Source organism: Oryza glaberrima, chromosome 2 (genome assembly GCF_000147395.1).
Source record: "Oryza glaberrima chromosome 2, OglaRS2, whole genome shotgun sequence".
Taxonomy (NCBI): domain Eukaryota; kingdom Viridiplantae; phylum Streptophyta; class Magnoliopsida; order Poales; family Poaceae; genus Oryza; species Oryza glaberrima.
Genome location: NC_068327.1, coordinates 740001 through 765994, shown reverse-complemented (window position 1 = coordinate 765994; position 25994 = coordinate 740001). Strand labels below are relative to the sequence as shown.

Here is a 25994-nt window from a genome sequence, read left to right as displayed (position 1 = left end):
TCCAGGTCAGACTCATGACGTCCCGGCCAACGCGACGGGGGCGCAACTAGATCTCGGCCCGTTCAAGTCATCTCCCCTTATAAATCGCCCACGAACCCATAAAACTCAAACTCACTTGAAGGTTTTCGGATCGCAACCCAAACTCGCACAAGGGAGAAGAGAAGAGAAGCTTCGAGAGAGAGGAGGAGGAGGAGACGAGCGCGTGGTGGTGGTGGTGTTGGCGGCGATGGATCGGGTTCGCGGATGCGCGTTCCTGCTCGGCGTCCTGCTCGCAGGTGCGATCTCCCCGTTCCTCGTTTGGATCTGTGCTTGCGCGCGCTTAGATTTGTCTATTTGATGTTGTGCTGGAGTTCGATCTAAGATGGGCTGTGAATGTTCGTTCCACTGGATCACGGATCCGGGAGTAGTTTTTTTTTTCTCAACGAGATGGTCCGGTAAATGGTTTTAGAGTGACACTGATGGATCGTGTGGATCGTGGTAGTTAGTTAGGAGATATTTGATATTTGTTTTTTTTGTACTACTTCACAAATTGAGGTGCGATTAAACTTAGATGCCACCAATAGGTGAAGGCGGCGAGTCTGGCGACTCCAAGAAATATGTGATCTGGGGTTTATTTATGATTTATCCTAGTAGTGCTCAGTGATTTTGTTGGAATTCGTTTGTTAGATACTGGTTTAATTGCAGTGATGCCATGATCTGTCCTGTGCATTGGTAGCGGTAGAGTTTTTACCTTCACAATTATGCTGAATATGCTAGTAGTAAAATATTTCAGGGCAACACTGAATAGTTTAGAGGCGCAAAATGTGCTAGAATGGCATGAATGAAACGGGCTGCCTAGATTTTCACCTTAGAAACTTACTTGGTCTCATAATTCATGTTACTGTTTTAAAATCACATGAATTATATGCCTGTGTATATGTGTGCCAATACACGATAAATGGTGAATTGATAGAACATGTAGCTTACATACTGCCACTGCTCCTCTGTTTGCAGGATCCCTGTTCGCATTTTCTGTTGCGAAGGAGGAGACCAAGAAGCTCGGTACCGTGATCGGTATTGATCTTGGTACAACCTACTCGTGTGTCGGTGTGTACAAGAATGGTCATGTCGAGATTATCGCCAATGACCAGGGTAACCGTATCACACCCTCATGGGTTGCATTCACCGATAGCGAGAGGCTCATCGGTGAGGCTGCCAAGAACCAGGCAGCTGTGAACCCAGAGAGGACCATCTTCGATGTCAAACGTCTCATTGGAAGAAAGTAATGGCACTTTACCCTATGCTCGCTCTTATTTCCTGTTGTTGATCACTGCTGCCTGATCTGACCTGTATAATTATTCTTGCAGGTTTGAAGACAAGGAAGTTCAGAGGGACATGAAACTTGTCCCCTACAAGATTGTGAACAAGGACGGTAAGCCCTACATTCAGGTCAAGATCAAGGATGGAGAGAACAAGGTCTTCAGCCCTGAGGAGGTCAGTGCTATGATCCTTGGAAAGATGAAGGAGACTGCTGAGGCATACCTTGGCAAGAAGATCAACGATGCTGTCGTGACTGTTCCTGGTTAGTAATGACAAGACATTCATGTGCTTAGTTAACTCAAGCGGTGATTCTGTGGAAGCCATTGCTCACTTCTGCTCTTTCATGTTTTCAGCGTACTTCAATGACGCGCAGAGGCAGGCAACCAAGGATGCCGGTGTCATTGCTGGCCTGAATGTTGCTAGGATCATCAATGAGCCAACTGCTGCTGCTATTGCGTACGGTTTGGACAAGAAGGGTGGTGAGAAGAACATCCTTGTCTTTGACCTTGGTGGTGGGACATTCGATGTCAGTATCTTGACCATTGACAACGGTGTGTTTGAGGTGTTGGCCACCAATGGTGACACTCATCTTGGAGGTATGACTGCTTTTATTTGCCCTTAGGTACTAAATATCTGCTTCTGTACAACATCACAGTTGTAGAGTACTGTAGTTTGATTCAATGATTTTCATGCAACACATCATGGTAAATTGGTTATCTTATACCTGCACATTCTCATTAGACTTTTCAGTAAAGGCACGCTGTCTTTTAGAAGATTGGCACTATTCATTTGCTTTTAAACTAATGACATGCCTTTTGTAGTTAGTTGGTCGTCTTGATTATCTGGATAGTGCACTGTGATTCATATTTGACCGAACTGTCTCATCTCTTCAGGTGAGGACTTTGACCAGAGAATCATGGAGTACTTCATCAAGTTGATCAAGAAGAAGTACAGCAAGGACATCAGCAAGGACAACCGTGCTCTTGGAAAGCTGAGGAGGGAAGCTGAGCGTGCCAAGAGGGCCCTCAGCAACCAGCACCAGGTCCGTGTTGAGATTGAGTCCCTCTTTGACGGGACCGATTTCTCGGAGCCGCTGACCCGTGCCAGATTTGAGGAGTTGAACAATGATCTGTTCCGCAAGACCATGGGACCTGTCAAGAAGGCTATGGACGATGCTGGCCTTGAGAAGAGCCAGATTCACGAGATTGTTCTTGTCGGTGGTAGCACCAGGATTCCCAAGGTTCAGCAGCTCCTCAGAGACTACTTCGAGGGCAAGGAGCCCAACAAGGGTGTCAACCCTGATGAGGCTGTTGCCTATGGTGCTGCGGTTCAGGGAAGCATTCTCAGCGGCGAGGGCGGTGACGAAACCAAAGGTTCGACCATGATCACATACATAGTCCTTTGGGTTGGTAACAACTGCGATCATCTGTCTTGCATATACTTATCGTGCTTTGATTTTGGTACGCAGATATCCTTCTCCTGGATGTGGCACCCCTTACCCTCGGTATCGAGACTGTCGGTGGAGTCATGACCAAGTTGATCCCCAGGAACACCGTCATCCCCACCAAGAAGTCCCAGGTGTTCACCACCTACCAGGATCAGCAGACAACCGTCTCCATCCAGGTAACAGACATAAGCAAACTTTCTTCTTTGAGTCCTGACATTACATCCTGGTCAGAAAATTTCAGCTCAGACCACCTAACGCCTCTGAATCTCGCCTTGTGGTGTAGGTCTTTGAGGGTGAGCGCAGCATGACCAAGGACTGCCGTCTTCTCGGCAAGTTCGACCTCTCTGGCATTCCAGCAGCACCAAGGTTTGCTCATGTCCAGAAAAAAATGTTAGCTTACTCAAATGGATAAATGAATCCAGCGCCTGATATCTGTCGGTTAAACTTGCAGGGGCACCCCCCAGATTGAGGTGACCTTCGAGGTGGACGCCAACGGCATCCTGAACGTGAAGGCTGAGGACAAGGGCACCGGCAAGTCGGAGAAGATCACGATCACGAACGAGAAGGGGCGCCTGAGCCAGGAGGAGATCGACCGGATGGTGCGCGAGGCGGAGGAGTTTGCGGAGGAGGACAAGAAGGTGAAGGAGCGGATCGACGCCCGCAACCAGCTCGAGACCTACGTGTACAACATGAAGAACACCGTCGGCGACAAGGACAAGCTGGCGGACAAGCTGGAGAGCGAGGAGAAGGAGAAGGTGGAGGAGGCCCTCAAGGAGGCCCTCGAGTGGCTGGACGAGAACCAGACCGCCGAGAAGGAGGAGTACGAGGAGAAGCTCAAGGAGGTCGAGGCCGTCTGCAACCCCATCATCTCCGCCGTCTACCAGAGGACCGGTGGCGCCCCGGGTGGCGGCGCCGACGGCGAGGGCGGCGTCGACGACGAGCATGACGAGCTGTAGATGATGATGATGATGATCTGATTCGATTGATTCAAAGGAGACAGCCAATTTTTGTAAGAGATGGCCGGTTACTTTTAGTGGGGTGACTTACTACTACCTTGGGTTGGGGTTTAGGGGTAGCAAGAGGGGAGGGTTTTATTTGCAGAACACCAGAAAAGAGACTAAATCTCTCCTCTTGTTACTTGTGTTGCTCTCTTAGTTTGTTACTCTGTCGAGTGTAGAACAGCTCTTCCTTTTGCTACTTCCTTCTGATTTCCATGTGAACTGTGAAGAAGAAGAAACATAAGTAAATTTTAATTACTATGTCTCCTGTCCTGTGGCCTGCTTACTGTTACTCGTAGTTCTAAATACTGCCTGTAACCATAATCTTGTAGTAGCTAGCTTCTGCTTCGATAACCATAAAATTCATAGGGACCTAATCCATATATTAGTGTAGAGGACGATAATTAGGTCTTACTTTTTAGTTTTTATCATCAGCAACTTTCCAGTTACTGAACCGAGGAGGCTTCCAAGAACCACATCAACTGCATCTATTTTGCCCGATCAAACATGGGGATTCCTTGCCTGTCGAGTGTGAAGCAGATCATTGCAACTTGCACTTGTGTTTAGGTGATCATCGTATCAATTAATTTTCAGGCTCACCAAATATTACTTAAAGGCCGAGCTTCCTTATAAAAAATAAAAGTCAGCGAGATGATTTTCATTGGCGATAACGCGGGGTCGGAGAAGAAAACTCCGACCCTCTTTGAGTTGCCTACGCAGTATATAGTTGGTTGCATTTAGGATTTAACAACACGTACTTATGAGCGTATGTAGCTTGCCATTGCAATTGCAGCCCTCTCTTCTCGGCATTGCATCTGAAACATCCATCGGTAAGGGAATTTTTTTCATTTTTAAATTTTTTCTTTTAATATTTACAGAAATAATCTATCGGCGCAAAAAATTACAAAAATAGACCCTGCCGCCCTAGTGGAGGGCGGCAAGCTGACGTGGCAGACGACGGCTCGACAACGCCGTCTGCCGCCGTCTGCGAAAAATGCATTTAGCTCCTTGCCGCCCGGCTCGCAGTCCTAAAGAGCATTTGGCTCGTACTTTTTTTGCATCTGGGTCCCTTGCCGCCCTACTAGAGGGCGGCAAGGGACCCAAATGCAAAAAGTACCAGCCAAAAAGTACTAGGCCTAGGCTGGCTTTTTTGCATGGAGGCCCACAAAGGGCGGCAAGGGTTTTCGTGCAAAAAAAAAAACCCTCCCTCTCCCGTCTGCCGTCACCGCCCGTCTCTCTACCGTTTGCCACGTCAGCTTGCCGCTCTAGTGGAGGGCGGCAGTGTATTTTTGTAATTTTTTGCGCCGATGGATTATTTCTGTAAATATTAAAAGAAAAAAAATTAAAAATGAAAAAAATTCTCGGTAAGGTGCTTATTTGAACTTGGCCGGTCTGAAGTTGTCAAGACTGAACTTGCACGTGAACTTTTTCCAGTTTAGATGGGCCGGGCCAAATTTACTTTAGGCTTAGTTTTCTCTCAAAACAAAAATTAGTCAGTGGGAAGATATCAAAGAAAAAATAATGGGATTCAAAGGAGGTTGGAGAATAAAACTCCGAACTCCTTTGGATATCTGATTACTTCCATTTAATCAGCATGTAGATCTCTCGATCGATTCTGTACTTGAAGCTTCCTGCACGCATCCATGACCGTCGTGTATGGATAGGAGTTCGGAGAAGAAAACTCCGACCCCCTTTGATCTCCGATCAAAGTTGTACGGTCAAGATTAGATGGATGAACACATTGGTGTAGACGCAATTTCACGTTACTGTTTTAGTTGGAACTTGCAGTCAATCGATCGATCAGTCAGCAGCAAGCATGCATCCATGCATGATCTTGAGGTACACATACTGAACATAGCAAAGTCAATTAAAGTTGCAGAGTATATCTGATTGTGTGCTCTAAAGGAAAATGGAGATTCCATGCCTCTCGAGTGTGAAGCAGATCATTGCAACTTGCTATTGTGTTAGGACACAGCAGAATATCTATTAGGCACAAAGGTGTCTCAAAGTTTCCGGCTTTGATCGAGCCACTAGTTCATATCGCTGCTTTTGTGCCTGAATTTAAACGGGCCTAATTTACCTTCCTTTCAAAAAAGAAAGAAAAAAAGCCAGTGGGAAGATCACAAATTGAAAAATTGGGGGATGCAAAAGGGTTCGGAGAAGAAAACTCCGACCCCTCTTTTGGGTTGCCTACGAAGCGTATGATTATTGAATTAGTTCCATTTAGCAACACGTTCGTACGCATCATATGTAATCTGTGAATGCAACCGTTTTTCTGCATTACACGATTGCCTATCAATGCAGAAAAAGATAGTTTGAAAAACGAACCGTTGATCAGGCGCAGATTTGAACTGTAAGAAAATGGGTTGGTCTGAATTTCTGAACTCTGGAGATATGCCATATCGATCAGTATGCATGGATATGGAAGCTGTTGCATGCATACATGCATCGATCTTGTGCATATTTATTTGGGCTACGTTTTTTTTTTCTAAAAAAAAAGTAGTGGACAGTTAGAAGATAATTTTTTTAAAAAGGAAGGGGGGGGGGGGGGGGGGTTCAGACCCCCTTGGGCATGCTAATTCAATCTCTCTATCAATTGTGTGGTTCCTACTCCTGCATGAGAAGTTCAGAGAGGGGTGGTGTACTTCAGTGAAATGGGGTAGCAAGTCTGAAGTATGTATCTGTACCGTCTATTGATCTGATTCATTCTGAACTTGAAGCCTCCTTCATAGCGGTGCATACATGCTCGTCAGTGAATCGTCAGGTAGGTAAATATATTCACCGAAATAAACATAGGCATTTTGGATTTCATTTTATTATACATACATGTCACGCATTTGGAATTTTATCGGGCCGAACTTACTCTACTGAGAGGAGAAATTACTGATAAAAAAAATTGGAGACCCAAGGTGTTCGGAGAATAAAACTCCGAACCCTCTTGGAAATCTTTGTATCTTCAGTTCTTCACCTACAAACCGAGCCGTATGGATGCATGCTGCCGATTGCAATAATCAGAACACATCCCACATGTATGCACACTTCCGATTGCAGACAAGATTTGCAGAAAAAACAAGTATGAATATGTATCATCTCTGTATGCGCAGATTGAAATGGGTCAGTCTGAAGTTGTGAACTCTGAACATGTGTAGTATATTTTTCAGATTTCAGCAAACCCCAAATAATACAGAACGATACAAGATACTTATTATTCTGATATATGCGATGCTATTTATGATCAATCTGACTAGCTATGCATATTCTTGTCTCACTTAATCGGGTGAATAATAATCCACCTGGGAAAACCGTGGAAATTCTTCTGCAACCCCTTTTTTTTTTTTTTAGAAAATTCAATCCATAGCACAGGAAAGAAAGCGGTACCAAAAAATAGCACAAAAACTTTCCACTTTCGATCTATAGCACAGGCCACCGATTTTTCTTCGCCTTGTAACACTTCCGTCAAATTTTGAAGTAACGGCGTTAGATCGGAGTGGACAAAATTTTCGTCGGACACATTTGCCCTTCGTTCCCCACGTTACCCACCAGGTCTCCTCTTCCGCTCCCTCATGGACGGCGGCGCGCGGCGCCCGCCACTGCCGAGCGAGCTGCGCGTGCGCTCTTCAACGATGTGGGTGCGTGGCTCGCCGTCGCCACCGACGATGAGGTGGATCCCGTCTGGCACTCGGCGCTGCTGATCGAGGGCAAGCCTCCCACGCCGGCGGCCGCTTGACGACGATGACGTGGGCGGCCATAGCTTCGACGTGGATGGATGTGGCCCGTGGTGGCCGTACTCGGCACCGCAAAACAGCCTCTCCCTCGCCACGGCGCCGCGCCGCGCCGGCTTGCCACTGCTTCTACGTGACGACGACGACGATGAGAGCGACGGGGACGACAATGACGGGGACGATGACCTGCCGCTTATGTAGGCAGGCTGCAGTGCGCGCTGGCGGACGTTGGGATGATTCGCGAGCGAGCGGGCGGGAAGCGCGGCTCCGTCAGCTCACCGAGCATCGGCGACACGGGCGCGGCAACATCGCTGAGGGAGAAGAGCACTAGCTCGGGGAAGAAGGGCAAATGAGTCTTTTTTCATATCAACTCACATGTTTGGATGGCAAATGTGACGGGAGTGCTATGAATCGCAAGAAAATTGGTGCCCTGTGTTTTTAGTCGAAGTGGAAAATTTGTTGTGCTATTTTTTGGTACCGGGTTTTTTATGTGCTATGAATCGAATTTTTTCTTTTTTTTTTTTACAGACTATGAAGCAGGACTTCAAGCTAGTGTGAGAGCACAAGGATATGCTGTAGCATCTATTGCCCATTCTGAACTTTGAACCTTTGAGCCACCGCTTGCTTTCATGGAGCTCCTCACCCCGTCAATGGCGGATGCATGGCCGCCATCCAGAGAAAAGCGGAGACGGCTTTCCGGTGGCCGGAGTGGCGCCGTCAGCGGGTGGATCCACGTGTCAGCGTATATTCGTTACAGTAATACTCTCCCGTCCCATTATAAGTGCAGCCATAAGTTTCCGTACCTAACTTTTGACCATTCTTCTTATTTGAAACATTTATAAAAAAATTTTAAAAGTTAAGTCATACATAAAGTACTATTCATATTTTATCATCTAATCTTTACTATTATAAAAATTAAAGATGTTTTTGCCGGTATTTTGGTATGTCATCCGTATTTGAGTCGGTTCTTAAGTTCGTTCGTTTTTCAAAATATAGATCTGTATTTGAGTCGGATTTTAAATTTGTTTGTTTTTAGAAATATAAAAGGAGTCGTATAAGAAATATCTTTTAAAAAAACTCGCATGCTAACTTGAGATGAAAGTCAACTTCTAATTGCAGTTCATGATTTTCTAAAAAAATATCCAAGCGAATTCCGAAAGTGAATTTCATCTTAACTAAACCGTATAACAATAATAAAATTAAAATAGCATTCACCCGTTGCAACGCACGAGCATTTTTTCTAGCAACAATAAAAATACTACTAATCATAAAAATATTTTAAATAAGACGGATGGTCAAAGTTAGACACTAAAACCCACATCTGCGCTTATTATGGGATGGAGCTACTCCCTCCATCCCATAAAAACCAACTTAGTACTGGATGTGACATACTCTAGTAGTACAAATTTATTTGTTTAGGACGGAGGAAGTATTATAGCGGTGGGGATCCAAGGGGGATCGGAGAGTAAAACTCTGACTCGCTTTGATCTCCGTGAGACGTTCGATCGAAGTTGTACGGTGCAGATTAGATGGGTGAATACATTGGTGCTGTCGCCCACTGTAGATGGGCCTCCTAGAGAAGGCCATATGAACTGTAACGAACAGAAAGTATACACTACAGTGCTATCACTATGCAAAGCACGAGAATGATTCTTTATCCTGTTCATTTCTTGATTGCCCATCAATTCTCATAATGTTACATTGTTCCAATACAGTGAACTGGAAGTATATGAAACAATTTAAGGCTGTGAGTTATCAAAAAAAGAAAAAAAAAGAAAAAGGCAGTGATGGATGACTCAACAACTTATACATGACTAATTAATAAAGAATTGGAGATGATCAGATCGACATGACACCCAGATCTCTCAGTACATAATATGCATATATAGTATAAACTAGATAAGTACCTTTTCTATTATATTTCTACCATATCAATATAATTTTTGGGAGGTTAGTTTGCAAATTGCAATCAAGAGTACTACCTGATGTTTTTTTGGATCATGTTATTACGCACACAGCCGGGAGAGAGAAAAGCTTGCTTTAGTTTTTGCAGTGTGAGATTGATTGGCTTTGTTGATTGAGATATTTGGTCATTTCCCACTAGCCATCCCCAATTATTTCCTGATCAAAGCGTACTTGATCATCAAGAACCCTTCTGTTAGTGCAAAGTATCAGGATGAGCTGGGCAACCAAATTTGGCTAGTCTACTGTGTTCTGATTTGAGGATGTCTGAATCTCCAACTTTTTCCTGAAGGAAGGGATTAATTACCAAAAGTGAGGGTCATTTAGTTGATGAGCAGCTCATGATGCAGGATTAGCACCAGCTTAGTGTAATTTCCACACGCAAATGCAATGCAATGCAATGCAATGCAATGCCGCTGTCTTGGTGACAGTGCCAACTTGCTTCACTGGCAGTGTGACACTGGCAGAGCTAGCTCGCTAGTGGTGGACGGCATGTGGTTGTCACTCTCCCTATCAAACGAGGAATTAATCAACTCGCACCTAATTAATCCAGACCACTCCTCCAGGATCGGACGGCTCACTAGTTACAACATTCGAGTGTTGTACCTAGGAGCATGGACTATGATCTTGTATATTGATTGGCGGTTCTTAACATTTTCCGTATTTCTTTTTTTTTAAAGATAACTAACATATGCATTTGAGGGTTTTTTCTTAATATGCATCTTAGTTATAGACATAGGCCAAAGGTATTTTCACTAGCGAAATGGCATGTAATAGTGCAGTAACATGAGTAGCACCCCAAATTCTTTGGTTCAAATCTTTATAGGAGCGAATTTAAGATTGGACTGTTTAGGGGGCCAAGTTCCTAATTTAAAAATGTTACATATATCCGGTTGGATATAGAGGCCGAGTAAAAATACCCTTATCTAAAAAAAGTATTTTCACTATGATTGTATCACCGTAATGTAACTATTTGAGTTTAATAAAGCTTTCATCTTAAAACATCATATTTTTCAACTTCGTTTTTTTTTTCTACATGTACAATATCTCATGATTTGTGTGTCCATGGAGAAAGTCGGGTAATCTAGATAATTTTGACAGCGTTGTCCGGATGCTTGCAGGAAAATATTCCAGATGGTTACACTGCATACATAAACATGGAAATTAATCTACAACCTTATCACGATTGCATGACGATTGTCTTGTTGCTAAGTTGATCTGCAAAGGTTTTAACTTCTATGTAAGGTCCCCGCAGATTATAAGTACTACACTAAACCACTTGTGCAACTAAGTCGATCAGGACTCCATTATTTCGCTTATCGACGATATAAGTGAAACGGTATATTTGCAAACGAAAAATAATTTATAAATAAATTTTTTATATACGTGTTCTTAACGATCTAAAAGCAAATGCTGAAAAATAAACTACGATAAAAAAATCCCAAAATCAACTCCAAATTTAATGTTGAAAATTTAAATTTTGGCTTATAAGCACAAGCATAAGCTAAAAGATGAGGCTGTCGGTATAATGCGACAATTTTTACATACATATAAAGATTTGAACTCAGAATTTTGTGGTATTTCGGTCACTGCAACCATTACATACCCTTTCGCTTTTACAGTGTCTCTATTGATATTAGGAAATACAGTCAGGCGACTCTACCACGCCAGTTGTAATGAATAGAATTTCAAAGAAAAGGAGAGTATGAATAATGGTATATATTACAAACAAAGAGATCCAAATTGCAGATAAGGTGATAGCTGGTGGTTCGGTCCTCCAATGGACCATCAGTCCATCACCTTAGCTAAGAATATGTCACCATCGATCCTTCGCAGCCGTGGCGTCTCTGTCACTGAAGATGAAATTGCAGGAAGGAGATCCAAACGCACAAGCAGGATGCATGAACAGTATCAGTAGGAGGCTGCTATCGTCTGAAAGAAAGACTTCTGACTGCTCACTCATTTTTGTCCATGAAGAAGATATCGTTCTGCTAATCAAGCGTATGATCGGTTTGAGATTTCTTGAGATCTTCAGAGTTCAGTACAGTCTGCTCATACTGCAACCGTGGAATTTGACAGAAATTTGGGATATGTTATTACCAGAAGCAACTGGTCCTTTTACTGAGATGTTTCTTATGCAGTAAAACTGAAACTTTTTTAATGGATTAAATTTAAGATTTGAAACCGAACAAACTGTAGCTAGGAGTAATGATGATTGAGATCAGACGTGTAATTGGTGAATAAATATCTGGCTCTTTGCAACATGATTAAGTTAGGTAGGCAGTAGCGCTACTGTACGGTCGATGCAATTCTTTTGGAGCATGCACGGTCCCACTTTCCTTCAGTTGCATTCAGCCCTAAACATTTTCGGCATCAATCAACAATCCAACATCCAACTTGTTGGATCACCACGTGAACCTATTGGAAAGCATTCATTCCGTGATTATATATACGTTAATTTTCTCTGTAAATCCTCAATTACAGTGTTATTATTTTATTCTCTTCTCTTGTTTCTTGTACTAGCATATGCTACTATTGTTAGGGCCCCATTGATTTGTAGGAAAAATATAGGAATTTTGGAGGATTTCAATCCTATGGAAAAAAAAATCCTATGAAGGCCTTTGAAACAAAGGATTAAATCCTATCCAATCCTTTAAAGTTCCTATGAAATGGGTAATCCTATGCACATTTTGGAGAAAAGTTAGCAAGAGGTCTAACCTCTTGGAACATTTCCTCTGAGTCTATCTCTCTCATCTGATTCCTGCGTTTTTCCTGTGGTCCAATCAAACGGCCATTCCTGTGTTTTGCAATCCTCTGTTTTACGATTGTATTTTTGTCAGAATCCTGTGTTTTTTCTATTCCTATGTTTTTTTTATTCCTACGATTCAAAGGAGCCCTTAATTTGTTACTGCAAAATTTGTGCTCTACTTACTCTTCTTATTTCATCAGAGGGCATTTACACACCGGTAATTGATAATTCAGCATTCCAATTTCGCTATATTTATCTTCAAGGAAAAAAATATTCCTGCGCTTCAAACAAGTTCTTACAAGTTACAAGAAACAGCTAATGATCACTGAAGAATGAGCACTGCTCAAGATAGAATCATGTAAGGAACAAACCATGCACGCAATAGAAGGAGAGATATTTTTTGGTGCTGCTGATTGATGATCTTATCTCACATCATGCGCTTCAACAGCAAGATTGGTTTGTTTTGTCATGTACCCACAGGTGGGGAATCTCGCTCTCACACCTCACCTCAATTACTCCCTTTTTCCAAAAGCATTAGTCAAGCTCGTGCAGGATGACTACTCACAGTACTCGAAATCATTTTCTGATTTTTTAATGCTCTATATAGTGCAAAATTACTTTAGTTTTTTAATGTAAAGTTGAGTGGTTGCATTTGGTTTCTCATTTTTCGATGGGAAAATGATTAATATGGAAATGGGATTACTCAACAGTTCACCAACTGACACTAATATTACTCGCAGCCATCTTCTGATTTTTCTAATGCAGTAAAATTATTTCAGATTTGCAATATAAAGTTGAGTGTCCGAGGTTGAATTTAGTTTATGTTTTTTTATGGGGAAATTATTAATATGGCCATCAGAGTACTGGACGGTTCACCAACTAGCATTAAAATGTAAAATTCAAGCCAAATCTGTACCAAATTGATAACCTGTTTTCTCGAACGAATAAGCAACTATCTTTTTATTTGAAATATATTATGCAAGATATCGTAGTTCCTTTCTTTCCAATAGCTCATTTTGTGCATTTCTCCCTTTTGATTAAGATTGCAGATTTCTAGGAGCTAAAATCCAAAGCTTTTTCATTCACAAGGCAATTAGTCGTCAGAGACAAAAGCATACCCACCGATTGCATTATTGGTGTCTAGTGTTGTTTCATGAAAACCCAGATCTTAGCACCATTTGACTACTACTTCCTTCGTTTCACAATGTAATACTTTTTAGCATTGCCCACATTCATTTAGATGTTAATGAATCTAGACATATGCATGCGTTTTGATTCATTAACATATACACACACATATACATATATATATATATATATATATATATATATATATATATATATATATATATATATATATATATATATATATATATATATATATATATATATATATATATATATATATATATATATATATATAAATGAATCAAGAATATCTCTCCAAGATCTTATGAGATTTGAGCTGTTCCATTATGTGGTGTAAAACATTCAAATATTCTCATTCAATTACAAAAGTAGAGGCTACAGGCTAGTACATAGTACAGTACTAGCATAAAGTGACAGCATATACCAGATGGGATAGATTCCCCTCAGCCACAAACTGCAAATTTGTAGTACTACGACTATAATTTTCAGTTTGTTCGCTAGTCTGTCAGATAATTGTACCTTCTTAATTTGCTGGGTTTTGTATAAATGGAGTACACATCTGAGATGCGCACATTTTCCTCGAATTAATCTTGTTTATGTCACTTCATCTTAAGCAACTTTCCCCTCAAAAAAAAAAAGAAAGAAAAAAGCTTGTGCCCACCACAGCACACCTATCGTTATCATCAGCGTGGACTAAGAACAGAACAATTTCTCATCTTTTGTTTCCTGAGAAGTTTAGACCACCAAGATATATGCTGATGATGCTGTAGATAGCTAGCTAGTTTTGCAATTACTTATGGGTTGCATCACAATTAGGGTCTGTTTAGTTCCCAAACAAAATTTTTCACGCTGTTACATAGGATGTTTGGACACATGTATAGAGTACTAAATGTAGAAAAAAAACAATTAAACATTTCGCCTTGAAATTACGAGACAAATCTTTTAAGCCTAATTACGCCATGATTTGACAATTTGGTGCTACAATAAACATTTGCTAATAATGAATTAATTAGGCTTAATAAATTCGTCTTGCAGTTTCTTGACGGAATCTGTAATTTATTTTATGAGATCCAGCTGCTTCGATCTTCCATCACATATTCAGACCGTACCTAATCTGAAAGGTTAGTAATTTGAACTGCGTAGTAATGCTACAAGGTAAATCAATCATCATCATCTTGAATTGGTTCCTCTTATAGCACTAGGTAAAAAGACAAGGGTGCATTCTGGCTGGGCTGTGTTCGATAAAGGAGTTTGACTGAGCTAGTTAGTGGCATGAAAACCGGAACAGGTGAATAGTACATGATAAACTCTGTATTACCTATTATAAACTTGAAAACTAAGTTTATTTAAAATTTTAAAGACTAGCAAAGTAACGTGCTCTGCAACGGACGGATTTTAAAAGATATATGTGAATTTCTTGATTTAGAAATTGTATTTGTCAAACATAATTGCAATCAAACATCCAATAGAAAACCAAACCACACACAAAGATGTATTTATGTAGCATTAGAAGATCTCACCAACTCTAAATGATGGTAGATTCACCATCACCATTAAATTCTTTTATATAGTATAAAAAGTTTTTGTATAAAAAGATTTTATACGAAACACACTGTTTATAGCTTACAGTTTGAGAAACGTGCATGTTTATGATAAACGAGGGTGTAGCTGAGCCATAGCTAGCTAGCACAAAGAGCACCTCGTTCTTACAGAATAATTAAGCAGCCTGAAATTAATCTGAGAAACAAGAAAGAAAATGCAGAGACGTTAGCTGCAACTGCAAGCATGTCAAACTTTGGCCGACCGATCAAGAGAAAGAGGATGAGCTAAGCTATCGATGGCAGCAATTCGGCGCCGTTGAAATCAATCGAAGAGATATGATCCGATGATCTGATCTGATCTGACGATGGACATGCAGTGATGGCACGCAGCTAGTGCGCACTGATGAAGTGATGACACTCCATGCATCCAATCCAGGCAATGCATGTATTTCCTTTCCACACGAGGGGGGCCCACATCCACCTCACCTTATCCTCGTCCAGTTCCTGTGGGACCCAACCATGCAGTATGGCCACCCGGGCCCACCAGTCAGTGTGTGGCACCGGTCTCCGGTAAGCTCACCGGGGAGGTCACCTCCCGCTATATAACCTTTAGGCAGGCTGTCTCACCGAGCAAGCTGGAGAGCTAGCAGAAACAAACCCCTCTCACTCCCAGATACCTGCTGCTGCCACTAGCCCACTACCATGGATCCTTGCAAGGTCAGTCACTCAGTGACTAGTGAGACTAAATCTACTTAATCTTGTAGTTAATAATTGAGGTTTCATTCAGCTAGTTGTGTAGATTCAAGAGAGAGCTTCTGGTAGCTGTAACTTCTTATGGAATATTTGGTCGATTATCAGAAACTTCCTGAAATAACCTAGATTATCGACTAGATTCTACGAATATATATTTGTAGAATCCAGTAGCTGAAACCCATCTTATTCTCACGAACACCAGCTATATTTTTCTTTTTTAGTCTCAAGCTCTTCAAACATGCATGGCTGGTTGATTCAGCTAGTCGATCATTAAGTATATAATTAATTAATTAATAGTAATACGTGCTACCCATGGGTGCGTGCATGCATGCAGTTCCGGCCGTCGAGCTCGTTCGACACGAAGACGACGACGACGAACGCGGGAGCTCCGGTGTGGAACGACAACGAGGCGCTGACAGTGGGGCCCAGGGGGCCGATCCTCCTCGAGGACTACCACCTGATCGAGAAGGTGGCGCACTTCGCCCGGGAGCGCATCCCGGAGCGCGTGGTCCACGCCCGCGGCGCCTCCGCCAAGGGCTTCTTCGAGTGCACCCACGACGTCACCGACATCACCTGCGCCGACTTCCTCCGCTCCCCGGGCGCCCAGACCCCCGTCATCGTCCGCTTCTCCACCGTCATCCACGAGCGCGGCAGCCCGGAGACGATCCGCGACCCGCGCGGGTTCGCCGTCAAGTTCTACACCCGCGAGGGCAACTGGGACCTCCTCGGCAACAACTTCCCCGTCTTCTTCATCCGCGACGGCATCAAGTTCCCCGACGTCATCCACGCCTTCAAGCCCAACCCGCGCTCCCATGTCCAGGAGTACTGGAGGGTCTTCGACTTCTTGTCCCACCACCCCGAGAGCCTCCACACCTTCTTCTTCCTCTTCGACGACGTCGGCATCCCCGCCGATTACCGCCACATGGACGGCTTCGGCGTCAACACCTACACCTTCGTCACCCGCGACGGCAAGGCCAGGTACGTCAAGTTCCACTGGAAGCCCACCTGCGGCGTCAGCTGCTTGATGGACGACGAGGCCACGATCGTCGGCGGCAAGAACCACAGCCACGCCACCCAGGACCTCTACGACTCCATCGCCGCCGGCAACTTCCCCGAGTGGAAGCTGTTCGTCCAGGTAGGTGATCATCCAGCTGAAACGCCTAGACGACCTGGATTCAAAGCCTCACTCCTTCTGATTATTTGATACTATTAGGTGATCGACCCGGAGGAGGAGGAGAGGTTCGACTTCGACCCGCTGGATGACACCAAGACATGGCCGGAGGACGAGGTGCCGCTCCGGCCCGTGGGGCGCCTCGTTCTCAACCGCAACGTCGACAACTTCTTCAACGAGAACGAGCAGCTGGCGTTCGGGCCGGGGCTGGTGGTGCCGGGGATCTACTACTCCGACGACAAGATGCTGCAGTGCAGGGTGTTCGCGTACGCCGACACGCAGCGCTACAGGCTGGGGCCAAACTACCTGATGCTGCCGGTGAACGCGCCCAAGTGCGCCCACCACAACAACCACTACGACGGCGCCATGAACTTCATGCACCGGGACGAGGAGGTGGACTACTACCCGTCGCGCCACGCGCCGCTCCGCCACGCGCCGCCGACGCCCATCACGCCGCGGCCCGTGGTGGGGAGGCGGCAGAAAGCGACGATACACAAGCAGAACGACTTCAAGCAGCCCGGGGAGAGGTACAGGTCGTGGGCGCCGGATAGGCAGGAGAGGTTCATCCGCCGCTTCGCCGGCGAGCTCGCGCACCCCAAGGTCTCCCCTGAGCTCCGCGCCATCTGGGTCAACTACCTCTCCCAGGTAATTCATACCAGCAATTTAGTATTACCTCCATTTTTGTTTTTATGACACTGCTAGTTAAAGTTTGAACTAATCAGCGTCATATTAAAAAAACGGAGTAGTTATTAGTAATGATTAATTGTTTTCTCTTAGTTAATCCACATGATTAACACCATGTTTAGCACAACAGTTTTATGAATCCATAGATAAATTATTTAATCCTATTTTATATGAAATATATAATTTTAAACCACTGTAGAGAATTTGAAATTAATATGACTTAATCCCTATTAATTTGCACTAATTCCGGCAAAAAAAAAGTTATTAATTTGCACTAACTATGTAATTAACTCATTTACTTCATGCAGTGTGATGAGTCGTTGGGGGTGAAGATTGCGAATAGGCTCAACGTGAAGCCAAGCATGTGAAGAAACTAAGGCACAAGAATGCATCATCTCTTGTTAATTAATTGGAGTACTACCAACCAAATAAGGCCAGACAATGTCAGATGCACGCATCTTCTGTTGTCGTTGGGCCATCTTTTGTATGCATCCTATTGTTAATTACTAGTACATGATATCCAAGTGATGATCAGCAAGGCTACAGAAATTCTGTAATACGATAAATTAAAAAAAACCAAAATGGAGCCTGCATATGTGTAACTTAATTAATGTACTGGCGTATTAATGCCACTGCTGCATGTTGTAATACTCCATCAAAGAGTCTATTACTATTAAGTATTTAAATTATCACTTCAATGGTCTCTTTTTTTTTTCCCAAACCATAGGTCTATATACGAACCATATCTACGACATCAGTGGTTTAATTATCATGTTTGACACCGCCAACTTCATACAGAAACTCTACCTCAAACATTTTGTTTCTCCGCTATACTTACAATGACTTTAATTAGGGAATGTGATTGCTGTGATATTGAGAATGGTAATATGCCGTCTGACTTTGAGTTCTTTCTAATTTCTTAAAATCAATTTTTAAGCTGAGTTATATCATGATCCCAGCCTTACATAACCTTTTGGAGCGGCAATGAAACAACTGTGACCCACACAGCGAGTATATTCATTGGCGCTGAGTTGTTCGTGTCGATATGAAAACGAAATAAAAACAAACCTGTTTATGGTAATGATAATTAATATCTAGTTGGATGAATCATTAATTTTTTTTATCTTCATTCCAAATTTCAGATTAACCAATAAACCATGTTACCGGTGCTATCACCTATCATTTACTACGTTGTTCAAACAAAAATATGGTAGATTAATTCTAGCACCGTGAAAGATGCAAATCGAATTCTGTTACAATTCTGTAGTAACGTATCAAGGCGATTTACACCTGTCATCCTCTACAAAGTTGAGCTAGGACTACATATCACCTGGTATTTTCAACTTGAAAAGGAAGAAAATCAGGTGTAAACGACTCAAAAGCATGCTACAAGGATGCAAAATTGGACTGCCACAACAATTCTGTACAACCATCTGCTTCGCAAGCTAAAAGAAGGAAAAATACTACAGCACGGAGACGCTGATCATCAGCTCACCCTGTTTGTGCACGCTAAAACTGCCTCTTTCAACTGTTCTTTGTCTAATGATGTCTCCACCATCACCTGCACAAGAGTTCAGTCCATGCTATGTAAGAATGACAACACACAATTTTCAGCTTGTGACTCGATCAAGCATTTAACATTAATTGTCCATACCTCTTGGACATTATTTCCATAGCGTGCAAGGAGTTTATATTTCTGACCAACCAAAGGTGCCATATACACCTAGCAAGCAATAGATTTAAAAAGGAAATAAGGTCAGGTGTCAATTCCAACAACTAAGGTGCAGAATTGTGTGAATGCTGAACATGAAACGTATCTACATTTTAGATTTTACCTGAAAGGTTGGAGCTAGTCCTGGGCTTCGCAAGAATCGTCCTTTATAAACATCCCTAACTTCCTCAATATTTTTCATCTCTTCCATGAGAGCATCCACTTCAGGCCACTAAAATAATTATGATCAAATAATGGAGTGTTAAAACAAGGATGCAACAAAGTGGATGGATAAGGAAAAGAAAGAAAATCAATGCCACAAGGCAGACGTATGAAACAAACATTGCATGACCCAAGTTCACTGCTATGTCTACAGCTCTCAGAAATGTCCACAAAATATCCAGAAAAGAAGTTTGAATGAAGAACAATAACTAATTAAACAAACTAAGAAGATAGGAAGGATCCAGGCTTGGGTAGCACAGACTCCCCGCATTCAAATACAGAGCTCTATCAACTTCTGTATGACAAAACATGCTTGCAATAGAAGGGAAAAAACTCAGGTATGCCCATATTCAATCACAGACCATGCAGGAGGCCCTACCAGCAAACCTACAAAAAGTTTCGATCTCTTTGGCACAGGCTAAGATATTATACATAACTCAGAAAATGGGATGCAACTGCCATGTAGCAGCTATACATGTTTTCATCATTTAGCCAGAAGTTAGAAAACAATCTGATGACGTGGTTTTTCCCAGTTGAATAGAGAGAGGGCATTAGATTTAGATTTCAGGCCCTCTAAATATGCATAACCTTCAAATCACAAACAATGAAAATTTTCAAGATGATGATAAATAATGCCATAAGTCACACAAACCTCAAAATCTGCTTCTGCAGGTTCAAGAGCTCCACCCAGTGATAGTTCCTCACCAATGACAGCTTCCAATGCGCCTACTGAAGGATTTGGCTGCATAGAAGGGGGAAATGACAAAAATAATAAATGAAAGCCTGAAATCAGCAATTCAATAAGCTGAACCACCATGAGGGAAAAGGGGAAAGGCCCCCAGGTACCTTTACATCTTTAAGTGACAAAAATATGCGGTTATTATTATAGTCCAGTTGAATAACTTTAGCATCCACAACCTGGAAATCAAAATAAATTTCTGTAAATCCCAGAAAGTTTGGCATTATGATCATTGTCACGTGATGTATCTAAGTTTCTAGACGATATAGAGAGGTATGTCAGTTTCAAAATGAACATGAGAACTTGCAACTCCTCCTTTATCCACACATGGGTGCACACACACTGTTAACAAAGCCAGATTGCAACAAAAAATAAGGTCCATGCAAAAAACAAGTGTTACCTGACCAATTTTGTAAGAAACTGATGGGTCCAAGGTTTCATCCCAAGACACTTCCCACTGCTGAATTAATGCGGGAACTCCTTCAACCTTTGAAAGAAACAGTTAGCTGCTGATACTGAATGAAAAAGCGTAGAAAATATGGTTAGACCTACCTCAACAAATATCCCAAAGTAAACAAATCGCTTGATAGTGCATTCAACAATATCTCCCACATTGAGCTTAGCCTGCATGTTAAGAAAAACAGTGTGTGCAGCTGAACAAATAAATAAGTAATAAAAGGGAAAATGTTGGACCATGCTAAGCATAGCAAAAGAACTAAGCTAATAGACATTTCAACATAGTAAGTACCATGAGACTTTTCTTTTTCTGAATCAATTCTTCACTTTCTTTTGGCTTCATAGAGAAAAATATTTTCTTGGATTTTCTGTCAGCCAGGACAACTGAAACACGGAGTCTCTGCAAAACAAGCAATGGCATGTTAGCTAAAAGGGTTCAACTGAAGAATGTTTGGAGACTAACAAAAGATTCATACTTGACCGATAAATGATGATAAGAATTTAGATTTCTCAGTGTTATATGTTCGAAGAAGATCTTCAAATTTTTCCTTAGATGGCATAGAACCTTGATCCTGCACAGAAAGTTCTGAATCTGAGCTAGATACTGATTCTATGTTCCTGTCATTGACCTCAAAACTTTCTTCTATGCCCACACTCTGCTTGAAGAGTGAAGGATCGCCACCCTTTTGTCTTAACCAAGTCTCAAAAGCTAAGAATTTCCATTTTGTAGCAAGATTGCGATACGGTAAGAAACCTATCAATGAATCGAGTGATACCTGGCAAAGAAATGATGATAGAGGTCAGGTACCATCAGTTCATTATAACTTGATTAAAAAGGTGCTAATTCTAAAACTGGACAAAAACTTACAACAAATCCTTTCGAGCTGCAGTTTATCAGCTCCACCTCAACTTTTTCTCCGGTACTTGCATAATTCTCCAGCCTTGTCCAGTCACTCTCTGTGATGTCCTGCATTAGTGATTCCATAAACAAGAGTTATAATCAATATCTAGAAGAATTAAAAGGATGAAATATGACTCAATGACCCTTGAATAGGGAAACATCTCATTCCACAGAAGGCAACACCCACTCTAAGAACTACAGTTGTTGAGTTTGATAATAAGCCTATAAGATGCTGAAGCTCAAACATTATGAAATTCACATTACCTCTAATTTCGATGATAACACATTGCCTCCATCATCAACATAATTCATGTTATTCTCACTGGCATTCATCTTCTCAGCATCAACTTGAGATGGAAATGTTTCAACAGCTAAGTCTTTCCTACAATGTAGTAATTGCCATATTAGTGGTAGCTCGGCCAACATGCGAGAAACTGTAATGACGTGAGTTACTCAAAAGAAGAAGGGATACACCCAATTTGGATCAATGTAACAACATGAAGTACAATTAGTTAAGCAGAAATGTCAAATATATATTTTACAAGCGATGAACATGTTATGCTAAAAATAGAAGTGCATAGTTTCATCAGAAAGTACATCTTAGGTTTTCCTTGCAAGAAAGCTTGCATAGAGAAATTACTGCTGACGGCTGATTGATCATCCACCACAGAAGGGTCGCCTTCTCGGTTAAAATTTTGCTCAGATGGCTGTAATTCTTGAAAATTTTAACATAACATTAGTATGATGGATGAATAGAGACTAGTCACTGATCTATTATGCCTTCCTTACCTGCACTAAGATCATCAGGAAGCACAGATGACTCACGATCATTAATACTGTCAATCACTACTCTTTCATCAAGACCTGAAGATTGAAAAATTTGCAATCCATCAGATCCAAAAGAACCAGCTCATCATGGCCTGTTGCATTTGGGATGTTGTACCTTACCATTTGTTTCTGGGTCGACTGCACCATTATCCTCTCCAGAAGCAACAGAGGCAGGTCCAGCATCAGACTTCTCTTGATTTGAATTCATATTATCTACTGAAAGCTCTGGCTTTTGAAGAAGAGAGATGTTGGCCAAATCCTCGTCCATATCTTTCCTCATTTTCAAGTCAATATTTGGTTTCAGATTCAGCTTCGACTTCAATTCATCATCATCACTCTGATGTATGGTGGGTTTCCGCAAGGAAACATCCACATTGTTCTTTCTTGAGGTGCTGCCAACATCGCTCGACTCTCTTCTGGCAGCTAAGCTCCCCTTGCTAGGCCAACTATCTTGCACCGGTTTACCCCGGACAATTGGTCTGCTTCCCATTGGCCGCACCAAGGTTAAAGAAGCGTTATTTTCCTTTGGCTTGCTCCCTACCGGTCGTAATGGAGCCAAAGAAGGACTATCTTGCTTGGGTTTGCTCCCTGCTGGTCGCTGCAAAGTCAAAGGAGGATTATCTTGCTTCAATTTGCTTCCTGCTGGTCGCAGCAGAGTCAAAGCAGGCTCATCTTGCTTTGCATTGGTCTGAACAGGTCTTGACATGCTTGGAGAATTTTTGTCTACCATTGGCTTGCTTGTTTCCTCTGGTGATTCAGAAGTCTGTTCCTGTCTGTTAGCATCCATAAACTCCCTCAAAATATCATCCAACTTGGCCTTTTTGTTGGCAATTAGATTCTCTACATCGAGCGATGAAGCATCTGGGTCTGCTTTCTTGAGAAGTATCTGAGGGAATAATTCAAAAACACTTAAGGCATGCTAATGATGAGAAAATCAAGTGACAGAAACATCGCTACAGAACACGTGTGAAATAACCATGTGTCAGTTTGTAGTGTACAGGTTCGCGGTTATCAGATCTTAGAATCCTAGCAATACATTTGGGCAGTACTACTACTTGGGAGTTGAGTAAAGGTTCAGCCACAAAAATAAAATTCAAAATTGTAATCCTCAGATTATTAGGCTCCAACTGCAATGAGCAATTGCGACTAGCCACATTGGTAGGAACATCCTAGCAAGACTGGATAGTATAGTATATAGGAGTACTAAACTACTCCATCTAGCGACCTTCTTATTTTAAACTAAAAATAAGTAAATTTAGCACAAACCATCCAAACTTAAGCATGGAGTACAACAATACAGTCATATTGGACAACATAACAACATATGCGGTGGTACAAATACTAGAAAAAAATAAGGCTGCAGTAGAACCTGAACACTAGTCCACAATTATGCATAAACATTTCTAGTACATACCCGCATGATACTCACAAGTCGCAACGATCGTTTTGCTACAATTAGAACACTCGTGACATCCTATCTATCAACGCAAGTATGAATTCGCATTGAATTTTTTAAAAAAAACAAGGCGACATTTCCATCTTATTCCGAGAGCCTCTACTCTCTCTAGGGATGAGATGAGAGCAGTAGTAAGGCAGGCACACGGGAGGAAGGAAACCTTGGCGAGGGTGAGCTTGGGATCCTCGCCGAGGAAGCGCCCGAACTCCAGCTCCATCCTGTCCCACTCGTCGAGCGGGGGCAGGTCCCCTCCTCTGTCCCCACCGGCGCGCGGCGGCGCTCGGAGGAGGCGCACCCGGCCGGACCGGGGGGCACCTCTGCGGCGGAGCAGTACGGGGCGCGCAGCTGCGCCGGCGCCCGCGAAGACGCCGGCCGCGGCGGCGGCGGCGGCGAAGGCTTCCATGGCCGGAGCGGAGGAAGGCCGGCGAGGTCGCGGTGGGGTTTAGCGGGATGGGAGCGAGGTAACGGATAAGTTAGCGGGGGCTTCGGCCCCGATACACGCCACGTGGCACCATCTCAACCGTTTGTTCCTCACAGGAGAGAGAACCTGCCATAAATTGAATTTTCCTTCATTTTGGTTGGAATTTTCTACTCCGTTGTGGTGGAACAGGCGATTTGAAAAATTATAAGTTGAATGAAAATTGCATCGAACTTGTCACTTGTCAGTCGTATCAAACATGGGCTACTCTGATTCAAACATTCGTGTTATACTAGCACTTGTGTACTTGTGTGATGAAACAAAGGAGCTTGATCATTTTTTGTAAATCAAGCCGAAGTTTTAAGAGTTTATCGATCTGTTTGGGCTATTTAAATTCAGTTAGCTTTTTACTCCGAACAGTTCGATTTGTGATCTGAAAACCCCAAAAGTCTTCGGAGACCTCTTTCCGATGAAAAATCTTTTTTGTGTAATTCCAAATGTGAAGCAAGTCTCCGTATTTTATTAGTGAAACTGAATACTTGAAATTCAACATAACCCCAGTTTTCTTCTTTTTCTTCTTTAACCATAAATCCAAAAAATTTTCTACCTCCTTTTTTTTCATGTATTTTTCTGATCAGGAAAAATAAAAAATTATGTCAATTATTTTGAAATTATTGTAATCTCGTACACACAAAAATTTGTAATTATTCATCTACTACTGGAATTTGGATTTATTTTATCGATGCAAATTGGATTTGGATAGAAGGGTACATTCTTTTATTCTATCTAAAATAAAAGAATTTTGCTGATTTATTTATTGCTATATCCAATTTATGGAATTGATACACCGTTTAATTGATATCATTTAGCAAAATGAAACATAGCATATGCATCCATCTTTCGGCTCGAGAATTTCACGGGATAGAGATATGGTATAAGAAATAGGCTATTAAGTAACTCTAAATGAATTGTGGATACATCTGTATCCTTAACATACTGAAACAACTGCCATTATTCGTATCAAACCAATAGCGATTCATACAAGTTAAATCTTCTAATCAATGGTGGGCCAATAATGAATTTTTTTGCATATGTATTAAGACGCTTGGCCTGATTTCGAAATTGTCCAGAGTTTTTTATGTAGTTTTCATTGCAAAATGATGGATCTCCTTCCGTAACTTTCCAATTACGAGTACGAGAATTGAAAGACATGAAAATTCTCAATTCTCTATGGCGTCTAGGAGATAGATAGAATATTTTCAGGAACAAGAAAACCAGAAGAATCTTTCTCTCTATTCACTACCATTCCGCGTCTTCGACTTCTATTAGTTTCTTTTCTTCTTTAATGCAATAGCTATAGTTTGATATAGAATCCATTTCTCAAAGTAATGGAAACCTTTCTCTTATAGGAAATGGTTCGAAAATCGCTATTCCACCTTTTAGGTATCGTGAAAAGTGATACCTGTGAAGATCGTGCATTTCAGTCACATTCAGATCCGTTTTTTGAGTCCATGATATAACCAAATTGGATGGATCTTCCACCCGTTTAGCTAAGAAAGAATAGATGCAGAGGTGAATAATAGATCGATATGAAGATCATGAGCTGCCCCATAATGAAACCACCAGGAGTCGCGAATATCTCCTTCTTCCCTAATCCAAGATTGGAGAAAGAAGATCTAAGAGGGACCCATGGAGAATGTGGTCAGAAACCCATAATAGAGTCCGACCGCAACGACTGAATTAATTATCCTCATCGAGAAACTTAGACTACTAAGTAGAAAAGATTTG

The 25994-nt window shown here is 42.0% G+C and overlaps 3 protein-coding genes across 3 annotated transcripts; 2 read left to right on the top strand and 1 right to left on the bottom strand.

Moving 5' to 3' along the window:
• The first annotated feature begins 104 nt into the window (after positions 1–104).
• On the top strand, positions 105–4005 carry LOC127762376 (heat shock 70 kDa protein BIP1). The gene is made up of 8 exons (XM_052286878.1): positions 105–275; positions 994–1261; positions 1347–1561; positions 1653–1895; positions 2193–2672; positions 2768–2922; positions 3030–3112; positions 3198–4005. The coding sequence occupies exons 1-8, from the start codon at positions 227–229 to the stop codon at positions 3700–3702; spliced, it is 1998 nt and encodes a 665-aa protein (XP_052142838.1). The 5' UTR covers positions 105–226; the 3' UTR covers positions 3703–4005.
• Positions 4006–15499: 11494 nt separating this feature from the next.
• On the top strand, positions 15500–18173 carry LOC127761829 (catalase isozyme A). Its single transcript, XM_052286160.1, has 4 exons — positions 15500–15584; positions 15955–16755; positions 16834–17436; positions 17784–18173. The coding sequence occupies exons 1-4, from the start codon at positions 15570–15572 to the stop codon at positions 17841–17843; spliced, it is 1479 nt and encodes a 492-aa protein (XP_052142120.1). The 5' UTR covers positions 15500–15569; the 3' UTR covers positions 17844–18173.
• A 493-nt stretch (positions 18174–18666) lies between these two features.
• On the bottom strand, positions 18667–24223 carry LOC127761828 (uncharacterized). Its single transcript, XM_052286159.1, has 15 exons — positions 23949–24223; positions 22453–23218; positions 22294–22368; positions 22102–22219; positions 21769–21886; positions 21472–21570; positions 21080–21379; positions 20896–21003; positions 20700–20771; positions 20548–20634; positions 20255–20326; positions 20061–20150; positions 19311–19418; positions 19130–19198; positions 18667–19036 (listed from the first exon to the last, which is right to left on the bottom strand). The coding sequence occupies exons 1-15, from the start codon at positions 24189–24191 to the stop codon at positions 18962–18964; spliced, it is 2400 nt and encodes a 799-aa protein (XP_052142119.1). The 5' UTR covers positions 24192–24223; the 3' UTR covers positions 18667–18961.
• Between the last annotated feature and the right edge of the window lie 1771 nt (positions 24224–25994).